We start from the raw sequence: 21466 nt of genomic DNA on the forward strand, positions 1-21466 counted from the left end.
TCCAATACAAAGATAATTCCAATGACTTCCTGCATATTTTGCACGTACATTTGCTAATTCAAATAAAAACTACCTTTAAGCTTCTAGCACGTAATCATCCAGATTCTTCGCAACTACATAATAGATTAAACATTTCCTGTGGTAGGATGGAAGATATTGAACAATATATTTGAATAACATGCCCACAATGGTTCATTTTCTTTTCTAACTGTCCTGCACAGAGGGAAGAAAGAACAAATAACTTGCATTTATATCAAGAAATTCACAACCTCAGGAAATTGTTGAATTCTACAAACATCAAAACACTGAAAATAGGAGTGGAAGTAAGCCATTGGCCCTTCGAGCATCCTCAGTCATTATGATCATGGCTGATCATTGGCTCAAAAGTACGTTTCCACCTTTCCCTGTATCCTTCGATACCTTAAGCCCAGAATGCAAAACCAAATCCATCTTGAAATCACATGATGTTTTGGTTTTGACTGCTTTCTGTAGAAGTAAATTGCACAGGCTCACCACTGAAGAAATTTCTCCTAAATGGCTTACCCGATATCCTTAGACTTTGCCTACTTATTCAGGACTCCCTTGCAATCGTAAACATCTTTCTTGCACCCCCGATTGTGTAACCCTGCATTTCCCACCTAATCCACTTAACCTGCACATCTTTAGACTGTGCAAGGAAATTGGAGCACCCAGAGGAAACCACGGGGAGAATGTGCAAACTCCACACAGAGTCGCCCCAGGATAAAATTGAACCCGGGTCCCTGACCCCAAGAGGCAGCAGTGCTAACCACTGAGCCACCATACCGTCCTATGGATAGACTGTAGCAAAGGTTTATTGGACTGATTCCTGTGGTGGTGGGCGTGACCAATGAGGACAGGTTGAAACTGTTAGATTTGTTGGAGTTCAGAGTAATAAGGGTGATATCTTAGAAGCCTCTCAAATGCTAACAGGTTGGATGCAAGCAGGATGTTTCCAATTGCAAGGGTGCACTTCAGAGGGGTGATATGGACTTGATGGGCTGAATAGCCTGTTTGCACACTGTAAGGATTCTAAGATTCTGTGACCAAAAGCAGGAATATCATCCCACAGATGAAAAGATACCAAAACTGCACACAATACTCCAGACGTGGTCTCACCAAGGTACTACATAATTGCAGCAAGATATTCCTGCATCTGTATTCAAATCCTCCTGCTAGGATCAGGGATTCCTCCTGTGAAGTATTGCTAAATTGATTTGCCCAACTTATATGCAGATTAAAATCACCCAGAATTACAGATGTTCCTTTATTGCATGTGTCTCTAATTTCCTGTTTAATGCCATTCTTGACATCACCCGAACAGTTTGGGAATCTATATACAACCTCTACAAATTTTTTTTGCACCTTGGTGTTTCTCAGTTCTACCCATACAGGTTTCACATTATCATCATTGCATTTACTTTTTTTTAAAAACCGTGTTTGCTACTGTAATATACATAACATGGCACCAATGTGGATACACAAACTCCCACTAACAACAATCTGATGAGAAAAAATGCATGCTAAAATAGAGGGATCATAAAATGACTTTGGTAGGTGGTGTTTTGCACAAATCTGTAAAGACGACAAGACAGGTAAATAAAGAGGTTGATAAAATATTTGATTCCTGGTTTTTAATTATAGAAATACAGTGCAAAACTTGAACACTAATTCAGATGTAGTCAATTTATTGCAACATAATGACTAATTCAGACCTAGCCGATACATTGGGTCCAATTCTGGGCACCACACTTCACCATACAGGGAATGCAGCAGAAATTTACCAGACTGTTTCCTGGGATAGTTATAGACTTTCTGTGGGGGTCAATTGAAGACCCTGGGCTTGTACTCCCTGGAATTTAGAAGAACAAGAGGAGATTTCATAAAGGGGTAGAAAGAGTGTGATTTGCTGGTTGTGGGGTCTAGGACCAGGAAACACAGTATCAAAATAAATGGCAAGTCATTAAAGACTGAGCTGGACAGGAGTTTCTTCATTCAGAGGGTAGTGAATCATTGTAACTCTATCCCATAGGGCTGTGGAACCTCAGTCACTAAATAAATTCAAGACGGAGATTGATAGGATTTTAGTTACTAATGACATCAAAAGATATGGGGATAGTGTGGGAATAGTGTATTAAATTTGATGTTCAACTATCATCTGAAAAAGCAGAGCAGATTCGAAAGCTTTGAAGTGTTTGCTCTTATTCCTATATTTCAATGTTCTATAAAGTCAAGAGGCAGGAACATGAAGAGGGAGTGTGGGACAGGACTTAAAATAAGATCTATCTGTCTTCAGCTAACTTTTCACAATCAAAATACGCCCTCCACCCTGCCCGAGCATTACTTCTAGATGTGTCATGCACATTTGAATTTGCTGACATTCACATTTTTTTGATCAGTAATCATGGCAAAACACCAACATAATTAAATTTCCTTTCAACCACCTTGTACTATGCAATGCTTAAAAAAAGTTCGGTTAAATGAGTAATGAAAAATGTGGTAATTTACAAAGTTAGCACAATCATCAATAGAAAGTAAGAGAAATATTAGTTTTTCTATACCTTTCGAACCACAGGATCTTGACAAATCCATTTTACCACTGCTTCAAAGATATACCTTTCATTTCCAACATTCAACTTTTCCAAAGAGATTACTTCTTTCACTCTTTCATGGCTTAGTTCCAAGAACTCCTCTGTGTGGGAGACATCACGGAAGTGTGTTTCCAGATACTCAGTAGCAATGTAGTATACATGTTGCAAAGAGTAGTGCAAAGCAAAATCTCGTATTCCAATACAGTTCTCAGGAGCAATGCAACTTTCTAAAAATTCACAACACAGAGCTTTTAAATCAGTAAGGAGGAGAAGATCTGCAGCCTGTACAATATCTTGAATAGTGTCTTCACTCAGCTTAATCTGAAAGAAAGAAAAAAAGGTTGAATAGCACAAACTCAAGAAGCACATCAAGTGAATTTTCATTTCATATTCATCAAATTTAGTTTATTAACTTGCTAGCCAGAGTCATAAGTTTCTAACTACAATCATTCTTCAATTGAATTCTGAGAACTCCTCCCATCAGAGCTTATTTAAAGTTAACAACCTGCATTCATTTATACAGTGCCTTTAACACAATAAAATGGCCCACAGTGCTTCACAAAACATTATCAACCAAAATTTAATATTAAGCCTCAGAAGGAAATGTCAGGATAGATGATGTATAGTTTGGTCAAAAAAACAACTTTGAATGACTATCCTAAAAGGGCAATAAAACACATGCAGGGAGGGAATTCCAGATTTTAGGATAGAGACAACTTAAAAAGCACTGTCACCAATCTTAGGCAGATTATAATCAGGAAGATGCAAACTAAATGAACTGGATGAGTAGAGGGAATTCCAAACTTTTTGGGGCTGGATAGGGTTAAAGAATGGAACCATGGAGGGATTTGCAAAAGAGGATGACAATGTTCAAGCTGAGGTGTTGCTAGATTGGTAGTCAATGCAGCTCAGCAAACATGGATGACAGATGAATGGCACTTGATATGAATTAAGATACGGGCAGTAAAGATTTGGTTCAGCACAAAATTATGCAGGGTGGAAGATGGGCTCGGAAAACTCATGCATTAACGATGTGAGGTTTTCCAATACGGTCTTCTTTTAAAAAGACTTTACAATCCAATATAAAATGGAATGATAAAGAGATTCATGAGGTCGACTACAGGTTCCACTCAAATTGTGTTACTTAGTTACCAGAGGGACAGACATCCCTGGTCAAATATTATTGAATTTCATACAGTAGATTTAACCACAGAAAACAAAGAACAGAGCATATGGCTTTGCCATCGATCAACTTGTAGACTCTAAGACAGCTGTTCTTGGTTTGTGCAGTCTGATTATAAACACTGGATATGGACAAAAGGACAGAGAAAAAGAAACCACTACATTGTGACGACAAGGAACAGAAAGAATATTGTTCTGCTTTACCGGGCAGAACGCTAGTCAAGCTTGTTCTCTTGGAAAGAATCTGCGGAAAGTTAAGGTCACAGAAAGATTAGTACTGGGGAGCCAGAAAGAACAAATTGCTAATAAGTGCTACGAAACATAGGTTTAAGAATTCTCAGCAAACCAAAGTAAAAGATTTTCACCAAGGCAGCCAGACGTTAAGACTCAGTGAAACGGGGAGAAGTGATCCTATTAAAAGCTGGAAGTGACTTTTCCAGTAAAGATCAATTTTGTTGTGAGTATGCTACAATGTACAAAATATGACATGGTTAATCAGTCACATGGGCTATATTTTCTGTAGTTCAGCCTATTAGTTGCCTACTCAGTAATGCTTAGTCAAGGTTGATTTTAGTTTGTTTCCAACAGTCAAAGTCTTAAAACCTAAAATCTTGTTAATGATTCCTTGAAGTTTACAACTAGCAACCACATTTTTTAAAGTTTCTACAAGGATCATTAAACAAATCGAGTGGGCGGCACAGTGGCACAGTGGTTAGCACTGCTGCCTCACAGCGCCAGAGACCCGGGTTCAATTCTCACCTTAAGCGAATGACTGTGTGGAGTTTGCACATTCTCCCAGTGTCTGCGTGGGTTTCCTCCGGGTGCTCTGGTTTCCTCCCACAGTCCAAAAAGGTTAGATGAATTGGCCATGTTAAATTGCCTGTAGTGTTAGGGGCAGGGGTAAATATATGGGAATGGGTCTGGGTGGGTTGTGCTTCGGCGGGTCGGTGTGGACTTGTTGGGCCGAAGGGCCTGTTTCCACACTGTAAGTAATCTAAGTAATCTAAACATGGATGAGGATTTCAGCTGAACTTATGCTGAAATTGGTCAGTTGGATGATGTTAGAGGTAGAAATAGCAAGCTTGGCGATGGAACAGCTGTGTGTCATATTAGAGGAAAAATAAATCATTCCTTAGTATTAAATCAATACATGCTCAGCCTCCCTTTTTGAAAATAAAAAAAAATTCTAAAATGTGCCATTTAAGAAACTGCAGTTTCTTCACACAACAACCACTCGTTACATATTGCTGCAAAATTTAGCAGGGACAGCTAGAAGATTAACACTGGCATGAAAGTTTTTTGTGTCTTTTTGCCACTTAATGGAAGCCTTTTTCATGACTCACTTAGTTTTGGTTCTACTCCATCTCTGGACTGCCTCATCACAAGTAGCAGCAAAGCACTGAACTAGATTGTGTTTTTTTTACTTTAGCGACATAGGAACCATGTTAAATAACCACAGGGTAAGAAAGCAAAGGAAGAACATTACGTATTACTGACTTTACATTTAGCTCTAGTCATTGATACATTATTTTCGTCCCTTAAATTAATTATGCTCAATAGAAGTGTTTACATCTCTACTGTTATAATTTTGACTTTTTAAAATCAGTCTTATTTCTTTTTTATTAACTGAAGAATTTTCAAATCTTATTCAATTAAGGCTTCAGTCCTACAATCATAGTTCAATAATGTCAAATCCAATAATTATTTGGGAATATGGCAGGCTGCTGTGTCCCCCGAAACAAGGAGTATGCAGAATTTGAATGTCAATCTGTCAAATGTAGAAAATTGCCAATAAGATACTAACAAGTCATGTAGCATTTGTATTAGATTTGAGTGACTTAGCTCATCTCTGAAACACTGCTCAGTGAATGATTAAACTACCATGCAGCATGATATTGAATTGAAGTGGGTATGATTTCCGAGTGAAGCTGACATTTATATTAATTTTAGTTTATAATACATTATAAATTAAAACATTTATCAGAAAAATAGAGTGCAAAACGATTGCCCCAAAATACTGCCAAAAGATGGACCTATTCAATCTTTATTTATACTTCTCAAAATGATTACTATTTTGATAGAACATATTTCAACGGTTGAACTGTGCATTCAAAATAGTTACTATTTCTTCTTATCGAAGGGTGAAAAAATTAAGAACAGACTGGATAAACTTCATTTATCTATGTTTGGAGTTGTCAACATCTTATTAAAAGATTAGTGGTACAAAAATCAAATTTGTCTGTATATAATGCACTCTATAAATTAACGGGAAAAAAAATCCTAAATTCTTCAACTGACCTTCAAAATCAGAGTATTCGGTGGCATTTTGTTCTTTACTGAAGTAAACATTAGACCAAAAAGGGTCCATAATACAGCACACACAAGATATATCAAGTCAATATAGAAACAAAAGTTCTGTACCTGGCCACTAAACATATAATCCAATAATTCATGCATAACAGCGACAGAAATGCCATCTAGGATAATTTTATACACTGAACCATCATCTGCTGGAGGTGTATAATTCAATTTAGTCCTGAAATGCAAACATCAGACTGCAATAAATATACAAAATGGTTACACTTTGCAATATTATAAACACACAGCATTCACAATTTAGTAGGTTTGAAGCTGAAAATAAAAGCACTAATCAAAACTATTGCTCTTTTTTAGCTTAACTTTTAGCTGGGGTATTACAGAGTGTTAGTTGTGAAACAATATAAATAGGAACAACAGAAATAACAAATCACTGATGTAAAATCACAATTCATATTGTACAAAATTTGCAGTATGATATAAAAATCAAATCAGTAAGTTTTCTTAATGCAAGTATCAGTCAAATTTGTTTCAACATGAAATTCATTTTCTATTAGTTTTTTTCCATTATTTTTGATAGCAAATTAGTGAAGAAATGTATGAATGAAATGTACAATACAACACAACTCAATACGGCACAGGAACAGGCCATTCCTCCCACCAAGCCTGCATCAATTCCTTACCATTATTTAAACCTGCTACTTATTGTCCATGTGTGGTTTCTCTCTCTATTTGTCTCTTGTTCACTTGTCCATCAAAACATACCTTAAATGTTGCTAATGTACCTGCTTCCACCACCTCCACTGTCAATGCAAGCATCCACCACTTTCTGTGAAAAACTTTCCCCACACTTCCCTAGAGACCCTCTTGTCCCTAACATATGGATAAAATCCCTTGGGATTTTCCTTATACCTGCTGGCCAAGGACATTTCATAGCCCCCTTTTAGTCCTCTTGATGTCCTGTTTGAGCTTCTTTCTATTTTCTCTGTATTGTTCAAGGACCTTGTCTGTTTTTAGTTGCCTAGACCTTAGGTATGCTTCGTTTTTCTTGGTTGACTAAGCCAATAATTTCCCCTGTCATTCAAGGGTCCCAAATCCTGCCATTCCTGACCTTCATTTTCACAGGAACATGCCTGTCCTGCACTCTAAATAACTCGTCCTTTGAAGAATCTCACATGTAAGATGTGGATTTACCATCAAACAGCCGCTTCCAATCCATGTCACCAAATTTTTGCTTGATTTGGTTATAGATGGCCTTCTTCCAATTTAACTTCTTCATCCGAGGTCCACTTTTGTCCCTCTCCATAAGTATCCGAAAACTTGTGAAATTATGCTCACTCTTCCCAAAATGCTCTGCCCCATTGAAACAGTGATCACCTGGCCAAGCTCATTTCCCAATACCAGGTCCAGTATGGTCCCCTTCCTGTTGGACAGTCCTCATACTGTTTCTAAAAGCTCTCCTAAACACACCACAAATTGCTCCCCATCCCAAGCCCTAGCACTAATGGAGTCACAGTCAAAATGGGGGACGTTAAAATCATCAACCACAATGACACTATTATTTTCACATCTTTCCAGAATCTGACTACATATCTATTCCTTTATCCCCTGCTGGCAGCTGGGAGGTCTGCAGTTCAATCTCAGCATTGTGATTGCACCCTTCCTGTTCCTGAGCTCTACCCATAATGCATTTCTACAAGATCTCTCCATTGTGTCCGCCCTCAACACATATTTAGCAACAATATTAGCATTGAATAAAGCTGACTACTTAAACTGATCGGACTGTAAATTTGCAGATGCATAATTGTAGTGATTGGACCAGGTGGATCTTATTGACTATGAGATCCTGGATTGGGCTTGTTAACCTGGGCCGATCAGGGACCTCTAGCTGACCAATACAAACAGAGGATTTTTGGAAAAAGGAACAGGGGATTCAGAATCTTCTCACTTCAGGAACTGATTCCAAGCTGGCTGGCCACAGCCAGTGTACTGTACAAAGGTAAATAAAGGGTGACTCGGTGACAGGATACTGGCCTCTGAGCAGTTATTTCAGAAATTATCTATCACATCACATTGCCTGTTGAAGTTCTAACCTGGCAAATCAAATTTAAGAACAAAATATTTCTGAGGATAACTTCCAGCAAGCATAAATATAATTGATTAAATTGCTTTATAACCAAAATCTTGCTAAAAATTCACCATTTTATTCACAAGAATGATGATCCATTACACTATTTATTGTTATATCTTGGTGTTTATTTTATCATCTCGTAACTTCTTTTATAATTTCAAATATGCATTTAGAGTCACAGAGATCTACCACACGGATAAAAGGTCTTTCAGCCCACCATCGGTCAAAATAAACCACCAGACTATTCTAATCTCATTAAAGTGCACACCTAAATACTTCCTAAATGTTGAGGGTTTCTTCCTCTACCACCTTTACAGGCAGCAAGTTCTATCTTTACCACACGTCCTCTAGACCTTTGGCACCTTTCCTTAAATCTATGTCTTGTGGTTACTGATCCCCCCTCCTGGAGGGAAAAATTTTCTTCCTGTCTAACCAACCTGCATCACTCATAATTTTATACATCTCAATCTGCTCTGACCCAAGGAAAACAAACTCAATCTCTGCTCATAACAAACTCTCCAACCCAGGCAACATCCCAGTACATGTCCTCTAAACCATCTCCAGTGTTGTTATATCCCTCCTAAGGTGTGGATTCCAGAACTGCATGCAATACTCTAGCTATGGCTTAACCAACAATTTGTGCAATTCCAGCACAACTTCCCTGCTCTTAAATTCTATGCTTGATTAATAAAGATAAGTATCATTGGCCTTCTAACTATACCTGCTCTGATGCCTTGAGGGACCAGTGTACACACAGTCCAAGGTCACCCTGATGTTTGGTGCTTCCCAGGACCCTACCATTCATAAATTACTTCCTTGCCTTGTAAATTCTTATCTGAAATTGCAAAGTGTAGCTACGGGTGCCAACTGGTACCCGGTCACAGGAAAGGGGGCAAAATTGCGCCCACTCCTGCCAATCGAAACAATTATTTTCTTCACAGGGCTCTTAAAATCAGAAGATAAGACATTGTATCACAAAATTAGTGCAGGTTTCAGTGGCTAGCAGAGCACCTTGGAATAAATGACTTGCTTGCTCTGCAAGCCAGGACATAATGTTTGATGCCGAGAGTTTCAAAGAGCATTTAAAAAAATGCCAGGTGGCAGATTACATTATGTAATTGAAAATAATCAGTTCTAATCCCATTGAGAAAATAAGCACTACTACACAGATGTAATGTTGACTGTTACAAATTCCGGGTGTGCAACAGATTGGGGCAGCACCGTGGCAAGCACCGCTGCCTCACAGTGCCAGGGACCCAGGTTCGATTCCAGCCTCAGGCAACTGTGTGGAGTTTGCACATTCTCCCAGTGTCTGAGTGGGTTTCCTCGCACAATCCAAAGATGTGCAGGTCAGGTGGATTGGCCGTGCTAAATTGCACGTAGTGTTCAGGGATGTGCAGGTTAGGTGCATGAGTCAAGGGTAAATGTAGGGGAATGGGTCTGGGTGGCCCCCTCTTCAGAGGGTCAGTGTGGACTTGTTGGGCCGAAGGGCCTGTTTCTACACAGTAGGGTTTCTAAATCTTGTTTTATCAGTTTCATCTATCTATCCCCTCATCAAATTCCATCAACTCTATGAAGAGGAAATTACCCTTACTGCTCAATATGGGGACATATAATCATGACCTATGAATCAAAATATTGAAAACTACTGGATGCACTGGACACAGTAATCTCAGATGTCCTCCAAGTGTTTTTCTTCCCAGCCCTGTAGACTAATGAACACGTTTTTGAAAGAGACGGGATTGCAAGCCAAAAGCTATACAGTTTTACATGTAATATATGAACTTTGAAATTTTTCCAGCTAATTTGATAGCAATGCTGCAACATCCCTTTCAATGAAGTTAATAAAATGTTTAACTGCATTAATTACAAGATAAATATAATTAGGATGAAGAAATACAGGCAACTATTCAATCATAACCTTACACAGACAGAATTTTCTGCCTGTTTGTTTTCTCTCCATATTTCTGCAGATTGTTTTCGAACCCCAACTAGGCTGTAAGGCAAAGTGACTGGATACATTTCCCTGGAGGCTCTACAGGTCTATCAGCTGAAGTGAAAACTAAATGTGAACTTTCCTGATAGGTCCCCATGGGTTTGCCATTCACACTTCCACTCCAAATAAAATACATTTTAATTTACTTCATATGTTTGGATGTGAACACAGAAGGTGTAGTTCATAAGTTTGTAAATGACACGAAAATTGGTGGCGTAGCAGACAGCAAAGGAGGTTACCTCAGTGTACAACCGAATGTTGATCAGATGGACCAATGAGTGGCAGATGGAGTTTAACTTCGATAAATGTGAGGTGCTGCATTTTGAAAGGCAAATCAGGGCAGGACACATATACTGAATGGTGAGGTCCTGGAGAGCATTGCTGAATAAAGAGATATTGGGGTGCAGGCTCACAATTCCTTGTAAGTAGAGCTGCAGGTAGACAGGATAGTGAAGGTGGCATTTCTATAGGAAGAATTTTGTGAGAAACTTGAAAGGGTTCAGAAAAGATTTACAAGGATGTTGTCAGGGTTGGAGGATTTGAGTTATAGGGAGAGGCTGAATAGCCTAGGGCTGTTTTCCCTGGAGCGTCAGAGGCTGAGGGGTGACCTTATAGAGGTTTATAAAATCATGAGGGGCACGGACAGGATAAATAGACAAGGTTTCATCCCTGGTGTGGGGGAGTCCAGAACTAGAGGGCATAGGTTTAAGCTGAGAGGGGGAAGATTTAAAAGGGACCCAAGGGGCAACTTTTTCTTGCAGAGGGTGGTACATGTATGAAATAAACTGTCAGAGGTAGTGGTGCAGGCTGGTACAGTTACAACATTTAAAATGCATCTGGATGGGTATATCAAAAGAAAGGGTTTAGAGGGATATGGGCCAAATGCTGGCAAATGCGACGATATTTATTTAGGATATTTGGTGGACATGAATGAGTTGGAGCAAAGCACCTGTTTTCATGCTGTACAGCTCTATGACTGGTACGACGGATGTCTTAAAGCAGTTAAATATTCAGCTCAAATCAAAGGGAACCAGATGTTAAGCATTTCCTACTTGACCAGTGCAAGTCAATTTTCTTTGCTACAGATGATTACTTAATTAGAAAAATACCACTGTCTTTCAGCAAATTATACTGTCTCAATATTTGCTCATCACTTATCTGCTGTACTTAAGATCTGAAACACTGTAAAACAGGCCAAGTGCTGACAAATGGGACTAGATTAGCTTGGAATATCTGGTTGGCATGGGCAAGTTGGACCAAAACGTCTTGTTTCTGTGCTGTACATCTCTATGAGTCTATAAGAATCTCCAAAAATTAAAATTTCACTAAGTATTGGATAAAATTCCAGTAGAGAACTTAAAATGGTTGAGATTAAGGAATGCATATCTTAAAACATACACTATCAACTGCCTGAGAACACAACGTGTGTGTGTGCACCCGTGTGCGTACACGCACACGTACGCGTACACAGTGTAAGTAAAGCTTGCAAATAGTGGAATCCTCATTGTGAAAAATACCAAGCTGTTAATCTGCTTCTTCCACAGACCTGAACACTATTTAGGTTTTCCAAATGAAAATGTTAATTTCTCTTTTCAATAAACACCAACTACCCTTATTTGTATTCTCCAGAAGGCACTGAAATGTGCTTCACAAGAGAACTGGCTGTAGAAACAGGGTTGAGAACAAGGAGAACTTTTTTTAAAAGTTAAAAATCACAACACTAGATTTTTTAAAAACACAACTTGTTTGTAATTCTCAATGTAATGACTGAAAGAGCAGTGGCAGATTTAATAGCACCTTTCAAAGGGGATTTGGATATATGCCCAAGAAGAAATATTTGAAAAGCTGTGGAGAAATACCAGGGATGTGGAACTGATTAGTTAGATTTTACAAAGTTACAGAATGGGCAACATGGCCTTCTTCGTTGTCATGTGATCCCATTAAAAGATAACAGAAAAGTTACATTGCAGTAGCAATGTATCATTAATCACAGATAAAGGTTTTTGAATTTCCTCAACTTAAAACAAGCAACATTGAAAACTAAGCTAGGCAAGACCTAGACCATTTTCTGTTTTATGTGCAGGTCAGTTTTTGCATACAAGAAATGTCAATGTTCAAATCTGAAATACAGAAACAGAAACAGAAACATTGATCACCATATTGAACTGATGGGACAAATCGGACATCAGGATTGCAAGGCTCTTCACAGCAACAATTTAAGAAAGACTCACACACCAGCTAATCACATGAAGTGGAAAAATACAGGGAGAATGAGTAATAACAGGGCAGTATTTAGTTATAAAATTCAAGGATTCAGAACCCAGAATCATTTGTGCAAAAGAATTTAATGCTTCAAAGCACTAACAGGAGGATTATCAACAACAAAAATCAACTTGTGATGTACATTTGCAGTAATAGCTGATGGTCTGTATTTACACTCTTAGGCATATCTGGTATTTATGAGTTTCCAGAATATGTAAACCACCTTCCATTCATTTCCAACAACCAATATAAGATGTTCTGTACCAACAACCACTTATTTTTCTTCCCGTTTGTCTTTCATGTTTGTTGAGGAATATGTATGTAGTCAATTCACTAAGACATGGAAACAAACATAATATAAGTATATTAAAAGATTTCTACCAATCCAATCTTAGTTGTGATAATCATAGCAGAAAAGAGTTCAGAGGGGGCAGATACCTTGAAATGTATACAGGATGGCTCATTATGTCCACGCTTAGATGGTCCTACAAGGGACGGTGCAATGCTGGGCCTGAGTCTGGGGATGAAGCCAGACAGGTGCTCGAGGTAACAGTGGGGGTGCATTTTAGTGACAGTGACCACAACACTACGGTTTAAATTTGTTCTGGAAAAGGAGAATGATGGTCGACAAAAAAAGTTTTAGACTGGCATAAGGTCAAGTTTATTAAAGTAAAGCAAGATCTCACCAAGATAGACTGGGAAAGCTACTCAGAGGTAATTCTAACGTAGAACAATGGGAGGAAGTGAAAAAGGTGTGGTGGGGGAAACATTTCAAGTATGAAGACAGGATAAGCGTGGGTTATTTCCTCTGTAGCATAGAATTCTTAGGGAGGACTTGATATAGAGATATATAAGATTGAGGGGCATGGACAGGGTGAATAGAAAGCAACTGTTCCACTTAGTTGAAGAGTTAATAACAAGGAGACATAATTTTACAGTGAAAGGCAGGAGATTTAGAGGAAACTTGAGGAAAATTCTTTTCATCCAGAGGGTTTTGGGGATCTGGGATGCACTGCCTGGGAGAGTGTTTGAGGCAGAACAACCTCACAACCTTGAAAAAAAAGAGCACATGAAATGTCATAACAAGGCTATCAGCCTAGGGTGGGCAAGTGGGACTAGTGTAGATAGTAGTGTAATTGACAGTGCAGACTCAGTGGGCTGAAGGGCTTCTTCTGTACTGTATGATTCTATAAAACAATGATCTTTCTATAATCCTTTTGTTTCTCTCATCTCTAGTTCTGCAATTTTGCTTGGTGTTTGAAGTACACAGTTTTACAGAAATCATCAATCTCCAGTGGTTGATTAAAAAGACCTTCCTTCAAATAACTTCATTCTGTGAATCTGGACAATAAGGAATCAGCACGACATTGATCCCAGAGATATTGGTACCAAGATTGAGCAGAAGATATTCACCATTACCCATTAGGAGCGTGCCCAGTGTATGATTCTCCATCTTACATTAATTCACCGAGTGAAGCAAAATACATTTCCTTCCAACACTGTCAACTAGAATCTTAATCTGCAGTATCAGCAGCCTTTCTCCTACAGTATTCCACCCCCATACTATTGCATAAATGCTACTCCCTGCACACATCACATCAGCTCTAATGAAGTCATCCAGATTTGAAACAGTAGCTTGGTCTCTCTCCACAGATGCTGCCTGACCCACTGTGATTCCAGCATTTTTTGCTTTCTGCAAATTCCACCACCTGTAGCAATTTGCTTCTCAATTAGAATACAGTAACTTAGACCTGTTTTAAACATGAATGCTCAATATCACATCACACCCTGTTTATACTCAATATGCTGAGATTGAGGATTTGAAAAGAAAAACTTGACCTGAGAGGTCAATAAAACTTTTAGAATAATCATGCTTTAAAATGGAAGACTAAATTCAGCTGTGAATCATCTCAGCCAACTGGACTGAGTCACAAAGCAATTACCTAACCAGACAATGAATGTATGGGTGGAGAGTGTGCTGCAACAAAATTGATGAATCTGTGACTGAATGAAATCACCTTGACAACGGTGAAATTCCTGAACATCTCTGAAGTACGTGAGAAAATGTATTCAAGGAGGTTTGAAAAGGTATGGTGTGAGCTCCACTTGCCCTCCCTGATTGATTTTAACAGCCGAGGATGCATGTCACTCAGACCTAGTAACTTATTAATAGGAACAGTGATCGGCCATGAAATCCATCAAGCCCACTCCACTGTTGGATACATTCATGGCTGATTGAACACCTTTTTAGCCACAGCATCTCTCTAACCCTGTACACGATTGGTAACCAGAAATCTATTCATCTCTACTTTAAACATGCACGAAGACTCAGCTTCCACTGTGATAGAGAATTCCACAGGAGTAAATAAAAATTCTGATATTTGTCCATTGTTGGCATCCTCCTTATTTTTATCTTCTTCCTTGCATCTACCCTGTCTATTCTTTCAAGCTTCCTTGAGATGACCTCACATGCTTCAAAACTTGAGGGATACAAGCCCAGTTTACCCAGTATCTCTCAATTTTTCTTCTCACTTTTTCCTGGGTAAATTCATTTTCCACAGTCAGTTCCATTAATTGCTCTATATTCTTGTCTCATACATCTACATTCTGACTTCCACCATCTCTAGGAATTGATGTGAAATATTGAATAGACATGCCACAGTTAAACCTTCCTTGATCCGAAAGGTCTTGCGCTCTTTTACACAATTTTTTAACTTCACCCTTCTAAAAGTCTTGACTAGTTCAATTTCATATTACACATTTGCCTTTTATATTTTCTTTTGACTGATCCAACCTCTGCTCTTTGATATTTCCCATGATTCTTGTTTTGCATTGTTAGTACTAACTTTGTTATACACCCCCTTTTAAGGTTCAGTTGAAGTTTAGTTTTTATTTACTCACAAAACTCTACATTTTAACACATTCCAGTTTCGACCTGTAGGAACAGATGGATAGTTATGATGCTGGATAAGGTAAAGATCTTGCTGACTGGCTTGAAGAGTCAAGGAGACTAGCAAACTCCCAATAATGTCTTCATCAAAATCTTCAAAGAGTTCATTTTAATGGAGTGGAGGAAATCAGGAAAGAAGTGAAGACAGACATCATCTCGTGTCGTGAGGAAACCATTGCCTACACAACCAGGAAGCATCAAGACTGGTTCAACAAGAATGACCACACCACTCAAGAAGATTGACGAGGAGAAAGCTCGCTGTACCTGACAAATCAACAATCTGCAATCAGTCAAACAGGAGAACTCCACAAACAGATTAGATTACAAACAAGAATGAGGAAAATCAAGAACCAATCATGGACTGAGAACGTTAAGGAGCTGCAAATTCTTGCTAACTAGCAGGACATCAGGGATTTCTACAGTGTCACCTAGGCAACATACAGCCTGAACACTAAGCCTCGAACCAGTGCAGTGAGTGGCAACCTTTGAAAGGTAGAGAAACCATTAACCTCTGATGGAAACAAAACATCAGATAACTCCTAAACCATGAAATAGTCATCGTTGAGAATGTGTTTTTGGAAATGCCCCAACTCCCAAAGATGATCTTGGACTCCCACCTAATGTGGCAGAAGTTGAATCCTCCATTAAACCATGAAGAATGGAAAATCTGCAGTGGACAGGATTCCAACGGACATTTTCAAGTAAAGAAACAGAGCTTACCCATCAGCTCCATCAAATGTTCCTGAAAATCTGGACAAAGAAGACATCTTTGCCAATGTCAAGAATGCTGTCATTGCCACCATCACCAACACAAAAGACAAATTGGACTGTGGGAACAACAGATGAATCTCCCTATTCTCCATCACCAGGAAGATCAGTGCTCAATGCATCACTAGGAACCTTCCTCCAGTCCATGAAGAAATCCTTCTGGAAAGCCAACTTCTAATCAAACTGTGGAATACAGACTTTTTTTCCCCCCAGTGCTTGGCAACTAGATGAAAACGCCAGGAACAACACCATCCACTTGACATGGCCTTCATCTTTTTGACCAAGGTTTTGACTCAATCAATGGAGAAGGGCTATGGAAGGCCTGGTCAAAGGCAGCTGTCATGTCAAGTTCAACAACATCCTCCATGCCACGATGAAGGTGACAGTCCTCACTGATGATAATATAACAAATTCCTTTGAGATCAAGCAGGGATGCATCATTGTCCCCACCTTTTTCTCCATTTTTCTGGAATATGAATTCCATATTTCTGTAAATTTGTGGCAAGTGCTTTAAAATGCCCACTAAAAGCAGTTTGAAAACTCGACAGCTGGTTCAGTGGCTGTGTTGTACTGTCTTGGATCTTGTCTATATGTCGTGTAGCATCACTCAATATTGTCAATAAGGAATGGGCAATAAATTCATGCCACAGTGCTACTCATGTCCCAAGAACACATTTTAAGGATATAATTTGTACTCTTTGCACTCTAATTCTGCAAAAAGACTGCCAAGTGCAATTTAATTATACAAAGCTCGACCAGTGGCATTAAATCACTTGATTGGCTTGATCTCTTCAGTCCCAAAAATTGAATTTAGCAAAATGAATAAGCAAATGTCTATGTTTATCAAATAGAAAGAACAAAGTTCAGTTTAAATTCCAATCACTTCACCTAGCTAAATTTAAGTAGTTTATCTTGATGATCCTTAAATGATGTTTATAATTGACCCTGTATGACAAAAATGAAAAGACTTTATGGACATCCTTTTTGGAACAGGCACTGAATTAACTAAATCTAAGCACAAGTCGAGATGTTAAAACACTAGGAATAGTCCATCCTATAAAGCATTTCATCAGATCAACTTCAAATCCTAATGAGCATCAGCTGTCCAAAAATAAATAAAGGGTTATAAAGTTCATTTGTTTGGTTCTATATGATATGAAAATCAAAATCACAAGCTCATGAAACAGTACTGAAGAAAAGAATGAAGGAAAAACGTAGTAGGTACAAGCATGGCACTGCAGAATCCTGTATACTTAAAATTCTTTCTCTCCCTGTTTTAATTTAGTCATAAGTTTGGATATGCTTGCTTAATAGCACACAATTTCTCAAACTTTCAGCTTAGAAAAATTGTGATGACCCTATATATCACCCATACCAGATGGAATTAAGAAAGAAACACATGCAAAACAGCTTATGATAAGCCCTCAAATTAGGGACAAATTCAAAAAAGAACAACTTAAGCCTTTCTGCAAAAGAAACCAAAAGGAAAACAATTTATTTACCAGATGGCACCAATCAGAACTTGTGGTATTTTTAGACTGCTGCCAGATTGTGTGAAATGCTCTAAGCTCTTAAAGAAAAGCTCTGACTCAAAACCTCTCACTCCCCCAAGAATGAATGGAAAATGTGAGCATTTATCACTTCATACACTTTATTATAACACAGATTCCTAAATTGTTTTTGCTTAGCGCCCACTTTGGAAATACATATTACATGTGCACATCCAATCTTTCGGGAAGGCGAAAATCATTTCATTTCCTCAGCTAACACAAAGATTACAACAGAGTGAGTAACATTTAGACCATAGCATTAGCACTGGACTATTCAATAAACCTGAACATGACAGAATATATAATAACTCACTTTTAACTAAGTAAATGAGTTAGCCTGCTTGTTGTAAGCGCATTATATTCGGAATCTTAGTTTTATTTCAGAGGTTCAACTGTAAACAAGTCTCTACATTTAAGCAACTCCTGTCCTTATTTTGGCTGGAATTGAGGCAATATGTAATGAGAAGTGCAAAAGTATTTTAAACAACTCTTCAGGGAATTCTTTTTCAGTTGAAACCCACAGCGTATCAACAGACACTAAGTTAACTCCTCAAAAGCAGAGTCAACAGTGCTCATGTCTTTTTGTCTTGCGCCCTTTGCACCAACACCTTTGAAAATGGAAAACAAACCCAAACAAAATCGGCAATTCATTTATTATTTCTTAGGGCAAGAAAAAAATTTGATAAATTGCATGTAAAACTGAGACAAATGCTATAAAATTGCTTCTTCAACATAAAGGAATAACATCTCAGTTCACAATGTTAGAAAATAATATTGAGGTACATTAATCCAGTTATTATTAGATGACATATAGCTCGCATTCATCATTTCTAATTTGGAGAAGTTTTAGGAATTTGTGTGAAAAGGAGAAATGCCATGCATTCTAATTGATGACCATTTGCTGGATGGAATGGGCAGCTCAAACAAATCTCAAAAATAATGGAATGTCGCCACAAATCCCTCCAATGACACTCATTATATGTAAAGAAGTTGCTGGATTTGTGCTTCTTATGCAAATTGATCTGGCCACAGTCAATGGCAATTCATGTCATGTAGGTATTGTTAATCATGTGATTTATGGTCCTCACATGCCTCTCATCTCTGAATGTCCAGACAGCAAGATATAAGCCACGTAGTCCCATTCGTGCAGGTACTATTAGTAAATTGATCCCAGAGGTTGAAGTGTCCTAGAACCTTACATGAGTATTGAAGTTTTGAAGGGTTGCAATTTGTGTAGGACAGGATTTTGTGAGCAAAGCATTTGAGAATTCAAATACTGACAATCTATTTTCCCTACTCGACATAATAAAACTTTCATTTCGGGCAATTTTGTCCTGTGAATATTCAAATTCACCTTATGATCATAACTGGTTTGACTGTTAAGACTGTTGACTGTTGGGGCGGCATGGTGGCACAGTGGTTAGCACTGCTGCCTCACAGCACCAGAGACCTGGGTTCAATTCCCGACTCAGGCGACTGACTGTGTGGAGTTTGCACATTCTCCCCGTGTCTGCGTGGGTTTCCTCCCACAGTCCAAAGATGTGCAGGTCAGGTGAATTGGCCATGCTAAATTGCCCGTAGTGTTAGGTAAGGGGTAGATGTAGGGGTATGGGTGGGTTACGCTTCAGCGGGTCGGTGTGGACTTGTTGGACCGAAGGGCCTGTTTCCACACTATAAGTAAACTAACTAATCATCAAACGGTGGCACAGTGGTTAGCACTGCTGCCTCACAGCGCCAGAGACCTGGGTTCAATTCCCGCCTCAGGTGACTGACTGTGTGGAGTTTGCACGTTCTCCCCGTGTCTGCGTGGGTTTCCTCCGGGTGCTCCGGTTTCCTCCCACAGGATGTGCAGGTCAGGTGAATTGGCCATGCTAAATTGCCCGTAGTGTTAGGTAAGGGGTAGATGTAGATGTAGATGTAGATATAGATGTAGATGTAGGGGTAGGGGTATGGGTGGGCTACGCTTCGGTGGGGTGGTGTGGACTTGTTGGGCCGAAGGGCCTGTTTCCACACTGTAAGTAATCTAATCTAATCTAATCTAAGTAATCTAATCTAAAAAAAGTTAAGGTTGGACCTAAATACACACCACAAATGAACAAAGCACAGTATTCTAACAAACTCTGGTATTTCACAATAATGGCTTAGGAAGCCTGTTTCAGATTAACCTAATTAATTAACATATAAATTTTGCACATTAATTTGTATGTTTTGGTATTCCTAAAGGGAGCCAAAATACTCCTAAAAGGAGCCAGAGTACAAAAGAAAGACTTCCAAAAAATGAAACCTGGTGAATCCAAGATGCTTCGACAGATTAAGCAAAATTCCCAAACCAGGAGCCTCTCTCAGACCCATAGTCTCACTACCTGGAACACCAATGTACAGATCAGCCAAGGAGGTACACCAAAGACTAAAATGCTTAGTAGAAGACTCACAGCATTCCCTACAAAAATTCCTGAACACCAAAGACACCAAGGTAGAAGAGGATGAAATAATGATCTCTTTTGACATAACAGTCCTGTTCATATCCATCAACATCAACCTGGCCAAAGAAACACTGACTATGCTATTAGAAAAACAGGTACCCAATGAACACAGTCCACAGATTTCTCAGCAAAAAACCCAAACAAGCAGACAAAACGCATCCAGAAATCCTAACCACTCTCCCCTACATCAAAGAAATCACAGAAATGACTACTCAGACCCCTTGGTATCATGGTAGCCCACAAACCCACCAACACACTAAAACAGCAGCTAATGAACTTGAAAGGCCCCAGACAGACTACAAGCAAAACTAATGTCAATTACAAAGTTCCTTGCAAGAACCGTAACAAACAATCCATTGGACAAACAGGCAGAAAACTAGCCACCAGGATACGTGAACATCAACTAGCCACAAAAAGACATGACCCACTATCACTAGTATCCTTACATATAGATGAGGAAGTCACTACTTTGACTGGGACAATACATCAATCCCAGGGCAAGCCAAACAGAGAACCGGATGAGAATTCCTAGAAGCCTGGCATTCCAAATGGAACTCTATCAACAAACACATAAACTTGGACCCTATTTACCACCCTCCGAGAAAAAGAACAGGAAATGACTTCACCACAGGAACTGACATCAGCACCAGAATGACATCACCAACTCAAGAAAATCTAAAACACATAAATAAAACGCAGGTAACTTAAACCATTGCTTCACCGGAGGCTCGCTGATGATGTTATCTTGTATGGTGATGAAACAGCTGAAAATGAACCTTCCAGCTCAGTGAGTGAACTTACATCCAAAATACTCATTGCAACACAGAAATTTAGGTCTGAGCTCAGCAATTTGAGAACTTTATAGGCCTTCTACAGTGAAAGTATCAAATCTTCTCTCTCATTATAATAGAATGTGGAGCAAATGAGAATCACAAGCAACGAAGTGTACATGTGCATAATTAAAATCAGTTTCAGAATACATTTCTGCACTTATACAAGTCATGTAACAAATCAAATTGCACTTGATGGAAAGAAATGTCATTTATAGTCCACTCATGATCAATGGACACCTAAAAGTGCTTTACAGATCAGTTAGTACTTTTTTGGGGGGGGAGAGAGAGTAAAAAAGGGTGGCGGGGGGGGGAAGAGAGAGGGGGGGGGGGGGGAAGAGAGAGGGGGGGGGGGAAGAGAGAGGGGGGGGGGGGGAAGAGAGAGGGGG

At 39.0% G+C, this 21466-nt stretch overlaps 1 protein-coding gene across 3 annotated transcripts in view; it reads right to left on the bottom strand.

The window, feature by feature from the left end:
- The window catches only part of gan (gigaxonin), a 129676-nt gene that overhangs the window by 101125 nt on the left and 7085 nt on the right, over positions 1 to 21466 (bottom strand). For all 3 annotated transcript variants that reach the window (XR_011964241.1, XM_072595959.1, XM_072595957.1), the window contains exons 2-3: positions 6213 to 6327; positions 2580 to 2930 (exon numbers count right to left, since the gene is read on the bottom strand). Coding sequence is in view for 2 of the 3 variants with exons in the window: in XM_072595959.1 (XP_072452060.1) it covers positions 2580 to 2930; positions 6213 to 6327 (466 nt within the window). In the remaining variant the exon portion in view is untranslated. The remainder of the gene's footprint in view (positions 1 to 2579; positions 2931 to 6212; positions 6328 to 21466) is intronic.

This window comes from Chiloscyllium punctatum, chromosome 26 (genome assembly GCF_047496795.1).
Source record: "Chiloscyllium punctatum isolate Juve2018m chromosome 26, sChiPun1.3, whole genome shotgun sequence".
Lineage (NCBI taxonomy): Eukaryota > Metazoa > Chordata > Chondrichthyes > Orectolobiformes > Hemiscylliidae > Chiloscyllium > Chiloscyllium punctatum.